General features: G+C 40.8%; 1 protein-coding gene across 1 annotated transcript; it reads left to right on the top strand.

The window, feature by feature from the left end:
- Window positions 1-9,536: 9,536 nt before the first annotated feature.
- On the top strand, window positions 9,537-13,020 carry LOC134646052 (Krueppel-like factor 11). The gene is made up of 4 exons (XM_063499725.1): window positions 9,537-9,724; window positions 10,535-10,837; window positions 11,202-12,141; window positions 12,372-13,020. The coding sequence occupies exons 1-4, from the start codon at window positions 9,710-9,712 to the stop codon at window positions 12,671-12,673; spliced, it is 1,560 nt and encodes a 519-aa protein (XP_063355795.1). The 5' UTR covers window positions 9,537-9,709; the 3' UTR covers window positions 12,674-13,020.
- Window positions 13,021-14,111: the final 1,091 nt, after the last annotated feature.

Here is a 14,111-nt window from a genome sequence, read left to right on the forward strand (position 1 = left end):
ACACCAAATCCACACTTTTAAGCTTAAATTTCAAAACTTACATTTTAACTACTGATTTTATCTACTGTTCTGATTTTATCTACTGTTTTTTAATCAATTTTAAAATATGCTTTTTATTTGTTTTTGTTTTTTAATGTCTCTGTAAAGCACTTTGAATCACCTTGTTATTGAATTGTGCTATATAAATAAACTTGCCTTGCCTTGCCAATGATCTTTGATCAGTGGTTGTTAATCAATGGTCATGAGAATTTGCATATTAATGATCAAGGAACTGACCTCCCAGCCCATTGTTCCCTCAGTGGTGCTAGTTTCATTCATTATGCAAATGTACTGTTTATAAGATTGGGGAAACCTGCAGTCAGCTGAGACTGAAGAAGTCACTTGGAAGAGTAACGAATCGTTTCTCCTACTGAAAAATGCTACATCCAGATGAACAGAATCAACCTTTGTGGACAGGTAATCTAAGCTTTACACCATTTCCACTTTCCCACGCTGTCAAGCCAATTGTGACATCACGGGTGTAGTCCAGTGAGCATTCTGCTGGCCTTCTTCAGGCCAATCAGCTTTGACTTTAAAACGTTAAATCTCCTTGCGCAGCTGTCATTCTTCCTTGCAGTCGACTTCGTGCAGCCCACCTTCTCTCCATCACTGCCTCTCTTCACTCCATTCAAGCCTCCATCTTCATCTACACCATCAGCATCTAGACTCTGGGAGGGTCCTGCTCTAAACCCTATCACCACTATGCTGGGCCGTTGGGGTCTAACTGCCAAATAACTCAAACTGAATTCTTTACATCAATAAATCATGTTCATTTCCTTCTAATGAGTTCTCCGTATTAAAATATATCACTTTTCAAGACTAAGATCACAAAATGCTTCCCCACAAAATAACAGAGTATTTTTTAAAAATGGGGAAAAAGAGTTAACTAAACACAAGTCTAAAAAAATTGTTTTTATTCATTTCTTGATAGAGACCACGGAGTCCATAGACCTCAAGCTGCCTTGGTCAGATTAATACCAGTTTTTTTGTTTTGGTACTTTTGCATTTGCTTCATTTTCCAGCCCTGGAGGTTGTTCTACTGAATCTTGCCAGGCAAGCAAGTTGTCTGGCCCACCCAAACCAACCAAAACCAAACAGGAATATTTTTCTTTTTCTTCAGCCAATAATAAAAAAAAAACATCACAGAAAACAGAAATACCCTTTCTAATGTCTCACTGGGCGAACAGCCTACAGCTTGCTATAACAGCATTAATTATAACTGCATTTATAATCAGTATATTGTAGGACTAAAGGCTGCACGGCTTTTGGAGAAAGTCTTTCTCTCTGTTCCTGTTATCAAGAGATGCAGATGTTGATTCCTGCTGTTCCTGTCTGTGGAGACAATCTTACAGCTTCTATCTGTGTGTTTTGGAGCAAATTAATGTTCTTAATATTAGTTCAATAAGGAAATATCATAAGAAGGAGCTGAACACGATTTATTGATATACAGAATGTATTATCTGGTGATTAAGCTTGGATGGTCCATCACTACTGAATAGAAACCCAGCATTAATAGAATTTAGGGCAAACAACCCCCTCACCCCGCTCCCCAGAGTCTAGAAGCTGGTGGTGGAGAAGATAACATGGAGGCTTGGATGGAGTGATTTGGGTAAGGCGGAGATGTAGAGGAGGCGAGTTGCACGAAGGAATCTGCAAGAGAGAATGGGAGATTAGCAGTGTGATTTAGGTTGAGAGTGAAGGCTGATTGGCTTAAGGAAGGAGGTCAGAAAGATGATTGGACTAGAGCCATGATGTCAGCATTGAGTTTTACAGTGTGGGAAAGTTATGTAAAGAATAGCCAAACACCTGGGAAAGCAGACAGACCAGTGAATGCAGGTCATGCTTATTGAACTTAGTTGTTTAGTCTGTCTATTTTTATTAGTGGTCATGTACAAAAGCAGACATTTCAGCATCTAAACAGGGATCCAAACCAAAAACCTGCAAATTAGTAGCTGCCTGCTCCAACCTCCAGTTTTCTCTGACCAAAGTTACCCACCCGGCCCTGCTTATAGCTGTCAGTAAGTAGGTAGACTCATGCAGTACTACCGTTTGTGGCTACAGAAGCAATCTGATCCCTTTAAACATATAATCATAAAAGAGGGCGCTCTCTTATGGTTCAGTTGTGCAGTTATAAAGAGGAGAAAGCCCTCATTTAGTTAGAATTTAACCAACCAGCCACGCCAGTGTTGCCATGTTGCCACACTGCGATGCCTTCAAGTACCTTCCACCATCTGTTGTCTTTTACTCTCTCATTCTGCAGGAGAATAGATTAGAAAAAAATCTACTATTACACATGATGAAACTTTTTTATGGCTGTGGAAGCCCGATATAAATAAACTTGAATTATTTGCTTACTGAATAAAACTGTTTGTTATTATGTGCAATTTTTTTGTATTCTAAACAATGTTGAATATGTAAATGATCTCATTAAAATGCCCTGAAAGCTACTTTCAACTGTTCCCTTATTCACAGGAAGTCACCACAGCAGGTAGCTCCACATGTTTGATTTATCAGATTTTTTTTATTTATTTATTTTTTTTTTTTACAGCAGATGCTCTTTCTGACACAACCCCAAAGGGATTTTTGTCTCTTCCTGGGAGAAAAAAACAGGGATCTTTTGCTTGTTAGGCAAAAGTGTAAACCACCACATTATGAAGCCACATTGAGATTTTTATTCTTATTGAAATGCACTAATTTGCATAAATGATAGTGGATATATCCTGTAAAGACAAATAAAAATGTGTGTTTTGGACATTTTCTTTCAACTAGTTTGAGTTAGCATAGCGTCTTGCATTAAACCCACTGCTGGTGTCATGAAGGAACTTCTGTTGTAAGTATGGATGACTGATCAGGAAAGTGGTTCCTGATCACAACTCTTCTGTTATATGATTTAAAGAAATTGATTTTAGAGAAATTAGTAAGTGAGGCTTTGGCACTGGATTTCAAATTTCTGTAGTTACATAAGGCATTGTTACAACAGCAGATAACAACAGGTTATTAAATGTAGCAGAAAATGACAACTAAAGTGACTGAGTAAACAAAGTGTAAAGTTCAACAAGCAGTTCAGGGTTAAAATGAAGGGTTTAAAGTACTGCTGTGTAGAGTTGTAAAGCGTTATTGCATAGGAAAGCTGAGTCATCTCTAGTGAAGTGTGCGGATGAAGAGGAGTTTTCAGAAGACCATTCTCTCCCTGCTGCATGAACATTGTCCGTGTCCGCTCCTGATGAGTTCATTGCATTTTTAACACCATCCTTTTTCTTTTAATACCCAACAGACCACAGCTTAGTAAATGTAATTACGACAGACTTACAAAATACTCTTAGGTACAAAGAGTTGCTACCACATATAGTGAAGAACCAAAGCGAGCTTGCTCTGGCCGTTCCTGCAGAGAGCCTCGGAGTTCCTGCTACAGTACAGAAACTGTACTGCAGGAACTCAAGTGCTTTACTGAAGAGCAGTTTTAATATATTTGCACCGTTTTCTTCTTAATTTACTGCTACTCTATAGTACATTTGTTATACTTTATACTATTTTCTACTTCTACTTTACTATAGTTTATACTCCATGCCATTTTTTAAAAGTTCTGATTACATTTTTAATTTTTGCAGATTTTGTGATATAATTCTACTAATAATATTAGAAAACAACTGTTTTCAGGTTTAAGGCTGAACATTGACATGAATAACCAAAAGCCCCAAATTACTCCACAGGAGCTAGGGAGGCACACTACGAAGAGGGAGGACACGAGAAAGGGCAAAGGGAGACTCGGACAATATATACGCAAGGTAACGAGGACAGGGGAAAACAGGTGGGAAACACAGCGGGAATAAATCAGGAATAATCAGACAAGGGGAAGTCAAATGAAATATAAAACACATGAGACCAAAAACCTAACACAGAGACACAGAGACAAGGACTCAAACATACGAACTAGACACAGAAAAACAACCAGTAAAACAAGAGTGGAATCACAAACAGGAACTAATAAACCCAAATTCATCTATAAACAAGCAAAGAAACTTAAAAACACCAGGGAATATGAAATTGCATCACTAAAAGAAGGCTATAAATAGAACATAATACCTTCATTCTGGAGTCTTCTGTTATAATACATCTGTTGGTGGCCATCCATCTGAATGGATGATAGAGGGCCCATTCTGGCTCTTATTGGTCTGTTTACCTCTAATAAAACCCTTTGAATGGACTGATAAGATCCAAAGTGGGTGTCTCTTCTCAAAACCAACAGAACTCATAAAACCACAAAATTCAAAATTCAGTCAATAACCCAGGTGCAGTGATAAATGGATGCTTTATTACTATAAGGAAAGATGCCCAGTAGTAGAAATCTAATTAAAATTATCTCCTGCTGCAGTGTTAAAGTCATACATACATTAATGAATTATGATCCAGTGATACAGTCTAATGTTTAATATTGTGAAAAAGACTACTCTGCACAAAAGCATTTTTACAGTTACCTAAGTAGGATTATGATTTTTTCCTTAAGGTTCCAAATAATTTCACCGCACCACAAAGCAATAAATTTAAGGCTCTTGTGCAGTTGTGATACTGTGCTTTTGTTCTTTACGGTTTATTATTGCCTGTGAAAATTGTGTACATCACTGGCCATCTCTTCATATCCGCAGACTTTCCCATTGGTTGGCTTTTATCTATAAATCTCTGCTTTGGCTGGTTCCTTCTTATCTGTGTGTTTCTTTGTGTAAAAGCCACAACCAATATAGCCCACGCTATCACAACAGCATACAAATCTCAGAAATGGTTACAATGGTGGAGTTTAAGTCCATTTTAAAGGAGTGAGAGAATAGCCTTTTTGGTCAGTGCGATTACCGCACACTTTTATCGCACATTATTCACTTATTTATGTTCACTTGTCTGTATGGAATATTGTGTTTGTTTTTTACTTGTTATATTGTTATGTGTTGTATTTGTTGTAACTTGTGCTGCCCTCATAGCCAGGTCTCAGGGTTGCTCGTGAGCCTGAAAATGTGCCAGTTGTTTTCTATTAATTATTTTTTGATGCTGTATTTTTTTTTAATGCCCCTGAGTTTCATCGAATGCCCAGAATTAGAAAGACAATTGGCTGGAGTCCATATCTTAAAAACACAGAGAGCACATAGGATAGTGAGGTTCAACAGAGCATACACTGAGTAGACCTGAGCTATTTTCAGACTTACAATGGAGCACAGAAATAGTTTGTAATGTAACTAATGTAGGTGTTAGAAAGTGGGGATGATGAATAGAGCAGCACAGAGAACCGAGTGGCCCGACAGCCGCACAGAACAAAATTCAAAGTGTAATATTTAATAACAACATGGAGCCCACATCATTAGGCACCACACATCATTAGATCGTCTCCTCTAGGAAAGTTCCTCCAGGGAGCCCTCAAACCTGCCTCCTGTTCCTCATGTTGCCAGGACAACAGACAGCAAGCTTGCAGCACACAAGTCAGTCTCTCATAGCAACAGATTGTCTTCAGAATCCCATTCTGACCAATCAGGAGTCGGCTGCTGGATGAGAACTCCCTGTTGTTGCTCCACTCTTATGTGTAGGAGGGGAGGGGGAGGAGTCACATGGTGTGAGGTACACAAAACATCCTTCACTGCGGACTACTACAGGTCATCTGTGGCTGGAAATAAACACCAAAAATTTTCATCAGGAGCAGGAAATAAAATTGGTTTTTCCTCTTTTTCCAATAAAGTTGAGAGCGATTGCATACCAACTGTGATTATTAAGATGAAGATTTCAGTCATATTTCAGTGCTTTTGCTTTGTTTTGTTTTTGTTTTTTACATTCATGCATGCTCAAAGGATTCTTTCAGTGAAGTTCCTTTAGAACTAGTATTTGTGCCAGTAATTGACACAATAACTGGTCATTGTAAAAATTATTAGAACAATTTATTAGACCTCTTCAATTGAAATGATATATTTAATACTAAAACTATATTAATTGTTGTTATCCATGAGCTTTCAAATGTATTGTTTTAGAAAAAAGCAGAAAAAATAATAATTTGGCTTTTTTTAATTAAAATGCCAAATTAAATTTATTTACTTGCATTCCTGAACAGAAAAAAATGTTTTAGTGGTTGAATGTTCTACATGATTCATTTCTCACTTCTCAAAAATGTACAGTTGCTCAAATCTGTGTACAAAAACCTGAATTTTGTTCAGTGAATTCAGTAGGACTTAGTTTTAAATACATTTTTGACAGATTTCTAAAATATTTGTGTTTTCTTGTTTTTATGACGTGTGGTCTAATGTATCTGTTAAGCACTGTACAGCTGCTTCTTAGCCGCTTATCCTGTTCAGGGTTGTGGTGGCAGGGGGGCTGGAGCCTGCCCCAGCTGTCATAGGGCAAAAGGTGGTGTACACCCTAAACAGGTCAGAATCCACTGGAAGGCCCATTCAAAATAATATTTAAGCTAAAAAAAAAACCCATACATTTAGGAACTAAATAACGACTCTAAAATAAACAAAAACACACTTTAATAATTTTTTTCTAAAGGAAACATCCATTCTATGTGTTTTGGTTTGTTTTTCAATACACGTTTTTCACATAACTTTGCAAATCTCAACTTCACATATAATAAAGTAAAATAGTGTCTTTATTTCAGTGTGTAATTCATCATTTTCAACACATACTGCAAATGTTCCTTACCAGCCATGGAGTTATGTATTGTGTCCTTTCACCCAGATGCCAGTTTGTAGTTATGGTGAAAAGGAGCAACTGCTGGACAGTGTTTCTATGAGCCCACAAAGCACTCTGAGTACTTTAATATTAGCATTAGCGTGTGTGACTATCAGGAAACCATGCAAGTGTTGCCAAGTGTTGCAACATTCGAGCCGCAACAATGATCTGCAAACAACAACGTAGCTCTGCAAAGGACAGCAAGAACTACAAACTGGTTGTGCATGTCTGCTTTAACTGGGAGGTAAACAATCTTGCCACATATTTGCAGGCTTCACTTTGAATTCAGGTCCATAAAAATGGATTGAGATTGTGCTAAGTTTGTTTATAGTGAAGTTATGAATGCGCACGCCCTCATATTTTAGCAATCAGATGAATATATTTGGATTAATGTGAGTGATATTTATGATATTTTACATTTTTAGACAAGAAACCCTTCTCTGTGAATGGGTGTCAGAGTTCGGAGGCTCTTAGTGAAATGTGGCTCCTGGTGATATATTTAACCTCACTGGGGCAACTCCCCCATTTTCTGACTCCGGTCCAGGAGTTGCTGAGTTGGGGGAGTTGACCGGACAGGGGAGTTGTGCATGCAGAGGCCCAGATAGGGCCAGCATAACCTTTCCTCCAGATTCCCTTAAGTAAGATGAAGTGAACTGGCCCACAAACAGGCTGCTGTACTAAGACCCGGCTGCTTGTCATGCCTGCATGCTAACTGGTTTTCCTAGCAGCTCCTCCCTCTTCCCCTCTCTTCTCTCTAACAGCTGGCACTGAAACTGCATTGCCACAGCTCCAAAGCCCTCAATGCTCCCTGAGGTCATGCTTATGTGAGTCATACCGAGACCAGGCCCTCCTTAGCAGCCATGCGCTGCCAAGGTTGAGCCGACACACCTGCTACTCCCCTCCCTGCTGCAAGCAAGCAGCACCTTAACAGTTAGGTAAACTGTGCTCAGATTCTTATTGTATAAGCACCAATGACTAGAAATAAAATATAAAATACAATGGTGATCATAACAATCACAGTGGACCTGCTATTACCTTCAAAGTTTGTGATTATACTAAAAATAAAAACAACAACAACAACAACAAAAAATGCTTTTAAAGCACTGAATTTACTTTTTTTTCATATTGTGGTTTCCAGAAGTTTGTTAGAAGTTCTGACACATTTTCCCCCCTTTTGTCCAAATACAGTTGGTGATGATGTAACTAACAGCACATGTAGGTCAGGACCAGTTTGGTTTCTCTTACATGTAGATGTGCTCATACAAATGGTCAGACAATAGGACGCAGGAAAAACACGCAGCACACACTTACATAAAGCTTTCAGAACATATTTAGAGTCAGAAGCACAATGCATAACACAGAAAGCCCTTTGCCCTACATACAGGACAAATAAGCATGTACTGCCCTGTGGAGACTTGAATTATTTTAAGCCATAGCATGTCTTCATATGTATGAAGATGTTCAATAAAAATAAAACACCCAATAAGACAAAAGAAGGCTCGGGATTATGACAAAAAAAAAAACAGGAAAACATGACTGACAGTGAATTGGTGTGTTTTCCTGGATGGCCTAGTTTACAGTAAGCGGAGGGGGAAAAAACTGAAACATGGGAGTGATACATTATTTCTGGCAACAAAGTTAAAGATCGCAACAACAAGCTGGAGGAAACAAAGCTCTGTGGCTGAGTATCATTGTGTTATAAAACGTGAATTTGATACGTAATCCATTGTTTACCGGCTCGTTGTGCAAGAAAACGACATAAACACCTTGAAAAACACAGCACAACAAAACAAAACACACAAGCGAGCGGGAGACAGAACCCCGCGCTTCGGCAGGCATTCGTGTTGCATTCAGGTATTGTGGGAAAAGCTGGTAAAAATGACTTCGCTGCCCTTCTCAGATAGACCCATTTCCATAAATTCAGTCAAATCAGCTGAGTATAAAGCACAATTAAATCGCTGTTTTTTTAAGCTTTTTTTTAAAATATGCCTACTGAAATGTTTTTCTAGATAGTTAACTACAAATTCAAATGTTTACTTGCTTATGAGCTATTGCAAATGCTTTTCAAAATAATCAACTAGACATGGACTTTTTGCTGTATTATTCATTCTATTTTAGATTATTAAAAAAACATATCGTACAGCATCACAAAAAAGCAGAAAAAATACAGTTGAAACATCATATAAGAGGGTTCACTGCAATTTCTTATTTAATATCAAAAAGAAGAGAGAGGGAACGGCTATTATTTGAATATTTAAAAATGCCTGATGAAATTTTTAGACTCTGAAAGGTAGATCTAATAAAAATAATAATTTTTAATCACCAGTCATCACTTATGGACATTTATTGGCCATTGTTTTTCATTCTTTTCTTATAATATATTACTCTATCATATATTAAAATGAATCCGATTTACCATTCTCCAGGACATACATTGTGCTTAAGCTCCAAATTAATGTTATGTGTGATTTCCGCGAGATTATTCCTACAGCCCATGAATGCAGCATACACTGAAACGACCTTTCGCCTAGTTTGGCGGATGGCAGTTCATCGGGTTTACCCTGACACTGCTGACTCCTGTGACCACGCCCACCAACGACCACGCACCCTGTTTCCTCCAACCGTCCAGCGAGCACGCACTGTTCACGCGCTTTTTGCTCTCCCATTGGCTGAAGCGCTTCACACGCACGCTCGCGATTGGTGGAGTGTTGCCACCCGCCTTTGCGTGTTGTGAGTTTTGTTATTCTTTTTTTTTTCCCTTCCCCCTCCTCCTTTTCACCCCCCCCCCCACGTTTTACACACACAGCTGAGAGAAAAGGGAGCCAGTCAGAGAAAAGACGACCTCAACCCTATCGGAACAGGCAGCAGCTCTGGCAACCGCCGTCTCTTTGTTCTAAACTGGCTTCAGAAACAAAAACGCGATATCAAAATATTTTATTCCTCAGTGCCATCGCGAAAATTCAACGAAATGGACTCACTCGAGGTAAGACAATTTTAGTAAACTGTCACTTTAGCTTTACGCAACATTTTTGTTTGTTTGTTTGTTTTCACTTCAATTCTTTGAACGTCCACTTGTTTACTTTGACATTTCAGCACTTACATAAATGAAAAGCTTAATTCGACATTTTTTTAAAGTATATTTATTATAATTTTTTTGTCTAATTAACTTTGCAGTAGTGCCACAAAAAACATATTTAACATGAACACTATTTTTAGCATTTTATTCAACCTTAAATAAAATAAGAAAAATAAAAATATCACGCAACGACACGCGCAACTCTGTCGCTGTCAATTTTCTCTTTTAGTCCGGGTGTATTTCTGTGGAGAATTACTAATATGCTTTGTTTACTGTGAAAAATATATAATAAAAGTTGGAACGTGACAAGCCTACTTCCTGATGCAAACCCGCTTTATGGGGATTTCACATGGCTCATCTCGGCAGCACGTCACTGTTTGGTCTATATTTGGTAATGGGAGGTGTCCTGGCTTCGGGCCAGAGGCAGTGCATGGGGTGGGGTGTAGTCACCAGCACCCCCCTCTCCCTTTTTGGCCCGGGAACTTCAGATACAGGAAGAGTGACTGAGCAGATGATAACTGGAAATAGAATTTTTTTTGTTTTGTTCCATTCGGGTTCATAGAATTAAAAAAAATGTCTCCTCCTAAGCGCGATCGGAGAAAAGCTGAATAAACATAATGTGGAATAGGCGTGGAAAATAGCTTTGTGTGTTTGTGCGTGAGTTGTCAGTGACCTGAACACAGAAATGTAATTTAATTTTCTCCCCCCCCCCCCCAGACTGAGTATATGGATGCCTGTGAGGTTAACGTAAAGAGAAGGAGGCATGACAGCGAGCACTCTGACTCTAGTGGATTGGGTTTCGACTGCTCTGGTCTGGAGTACACTGACCTGGAAGCAGCGGAGGCTCTGGTGTGCATGAGCTGTTGGAGCACAGATCTTTTCTATAACCGCAAAAAGCCAAAACCAAAGCCAAAGACCTGCAAACCAAGACCCCTAACCCCAGCTTCAGACTCCGGCGACTCCCTCCCACCATCAGAACTTCCAGACCCCCCAAAGGACTTTGTGTCCCTCTCCTCCCTGGTAAGACATATCATATAGCACCAACATATGGGCACCACCACTGCAGCATTTCTTCATCATAGTTTGAACTAAAAGGACTGAAAGGTTTGACCTTGTGATGCATATGTGTTAATGATATGAGGTTGGGGCAGCTGACAATTGCTACAACAAGAAAAACCTTGTTGCAGTTAGGTGTTTGACCATCAGGCAGAGTTCCTTCTTGCAGAGGCAGGGTCATAAAAATCACTGTTTTATAGCTCATTATGATGGTTATTCTTATGTCTTATCTGCTTGCCACCTGTGATGCTTATCACTGCAAATGTAGGTTCTTATGCAACTAGAGACAGTAGATGCACTTTTTAACTCTCTGACTGTCTCTTTGCAGTGTATGACCCCGCCCCACAGTCCCAGCTTTGTTGAAACGTCATCAGGCACTGCGTCGCAGTCAAGTTCTGGCTTGGTCACATCCACACAGCAACTTGTCCTGGCAACCGTTGCTGAAAAGACCCCCTCTCTCCCCCTCACACAGCCCTGCAGAGCAATGGCGACAAGCGTGATCCGCCACACTGCGGATAGAACCCTCTGCCAGCACCACATTCCAGTGGCCCCCAATCCAGAGAAAGCTAGGGACATGGTAACAGCTACTACAATGGTCTCCCAGCAGCAGGAGCAGCAGTGCATCACAAACACAGAGCAGATAACCACACCTCCATCCCCTCCTGCTTCTCTCATACCTTCAAAAACAGAGCAGCCACCCAGTCCCCCCAAATCCTGTTTGGACGGTGTCTCCACCCTAACTCCTGTCAACAGCCAACCGCAAAATAGCCCACCCTCTCCCCCTGTTCCCACAACTGTGTCCCCTCCTCCAGTTGCAAGCCCTCAAATCATCTGCCAGATGTTCCCTGTCAGCAGCCAATCGGGTATAATCTCAGCCTTCATCCCCAGTGCGGTTCAGACATCCAGTTCTGGCATTCGGGCTGCTGCCACACCCATCCTCCCCCAACCCACCTCAGCTAACAACCCCCCTGTCCAGCAGTCCCTGATTGTGGGCTCCTCAGTGCCGCAAGGCACAGTGATGCTGGTTCTCCCTCAGTCATCCGTCTCTCAGGGTCCCCACTGCCCTCAGACTGTCATGACCCTGGGCAACACCAAGCTACTACCTCTGGCCCCAGCCCCTGTGTACGTGTCAACAGGACCCAGCAGCACCACAACAGCCACAAAGATGGATTTTTCCCGCAGGAGGAACTATGTCTGCAACTTCCCAGGCTGCAGGAAGACATACTTCAAGAGCTCACACCTCAAAGCTCATCTTCGAACACACACAGGTGGGGGGGTTTACTGCCTTCAGAGTTGCTTGTGAGAATGTGGACTGAAAATGTGCCTGTCGATGATGAGTGTTGCATCCTGTTTGTAAAACATTCCTTCTCCGACCTTGTTATTCTTGTCGGGAAATAGAGTGAGCTCATTGTTTTATTGTAAGCCAAGCTCAGTTATGTGTCAAGTTTTTATGACTACAATGTGACTCACTTGTTTTCTTCACTTGGTCCTCCCTTAGGTGAGAAGCCCTTCAGCTGCAGCTGGGACGGGTGTGATAAGAGGTTCGCCCGCTCTGACGAGCTCTCCCGTCACAGGCGTACGCACACTGGCGAGAAGAAGTTTGTGTGTCCCGTGTGCGACCGGCGGTTCATGCGCAGCGATCACCTGACCAAACACGCCCGCCGCCACATGACCACAAAGAAAATTCCCTCCTGGCAGGCTGACGTCAGGAGTTTGAACAAAATGGCCGCAGGAAAAATCCCTACCTCGAAATCTGGCATTGCAGCGCTAAGCATGCTGGTACCTGTTGGCTCAAACTAAACAATGAACAACCTGGCACCCGACCCACTCCCAAGATACCAGAGGGACACACAGGAAGCAGTCAAGCACATGGGACTGCTGTTCTTTTGAATCATGGGAATGAAAAAGAAATCATGCACTGGACTCTCTTCCTGCTCTACTGCTCATTTGTACACATATTTTCTCTAAAAGATTCTTTGTTTATATAATTGTGATTATATGTATGCACTCTTGCCAAAGCCTTTGTATGAAGTTTTGTCTTATACATTTCACCTTCTGCACCTCTCCTTTGTTTGTGTTGATATTCATGTACGTGTATGTGAATGTGTTGTTTGTTGTACTATGAAATGAATTTGTCACATTTTGGGGGGGGGGGGGGTGGGGTGGGTGAAAAGAAATGTACATATGAATAGTAATCATCAGTACCATAATTATACCTTGATTGTATCTCCCTGTCTACCTTTTCATATTATTTAATACTTATTTGTAATAAAAAAAACAAGGGTAAATGAGTCGTGATTGTGAGTCCTGTGACCTTTCCCTTATTCTAAAAATGAAAGAAATCGTGTGTGGGATCAAGATGAAGTCAGCAATTTTTCCCAGTCAACTCATGCACAAATACAGAAAAGTGGTGCCTGCCCACATCCTGTGTGTGTGTGTGTGTGTGTGTGTGTGTGTGTGTCATGCTGACTCCCACTACCGCCACCGCCCTCTTTGGTCAACTGAAGCTCACTCATGTTCTTTCAAATGTGCTGACTGGCCTGTGGGTAGCTTCCTGTTGGTTGAATGATTTTTTTCTGGGTGTTATAAAAGCACTTTTGGCGAATCCATCTGGGGACATCGCGTCCTGTTCATTAGCTCAGAGACAGAGCCAGATGAGTCAGAACAGACAGGCAAGTTGGTTGTTCTGTACTGGAGTTCATTAGAAGCATATTTGAGCACATTCAGATCTGTCACATGGGAGCAAGGAGGGCACGAGTTACAGCTCTTGCATAATTCTCTACTAAGTTAATTATAATGTCCCTGGTGTATTTAGCATATGTGGACTGGTGTTCAGAATAAAGTCACATGCCTGACCTTTTTTCGTGCAAAGCTCTGAGAAACTGTTAGAACTTAAATTTTTTTATGAATCATAAACAAAAAATAAGATGTACTGTCTCTTTGCGATGCCGCTTTCTCTCTCACACACACGCAGTTTCATAAGCAGTGGTCCCATACCTAGTAACAGTCCACCCCTTCCAATCACACAGTGAGGAACAGGAACTGCTGGGGGTGCGACCAATCAACTCTCTCGCTCGCACACCCGCCCATTTGCCTTACTGACCGATATACTAACTGGCTGAGTTCCACCTGAACTGTGGTCTACGGAGACACCTGCTGGTGGCACTGTGTAATGTTATTGCTTGCAACGATGGAAAAAACACGCCCGGAATATTAAAAAAGAAAAGAAAAAAATTTC

This window comes from Pelmatolapia mariae, linkage group LG16_19 (genome assembly GCF_036321145.2).
Source record: "Pelmatolapia mariae isolate MD_Pm_ZW linkage group LG16_19, Pm_UMD_F_2, whole genome shotgun sequence".
In the NCBI taxonomy this organism is placed as follows: domain Eukaryota; kingdom Metazoa; phylum Chordata; class Actinopteri; order Cichliformes; family Cichlidae; genus Pelmatolapia; species Pelmatolapia mariae.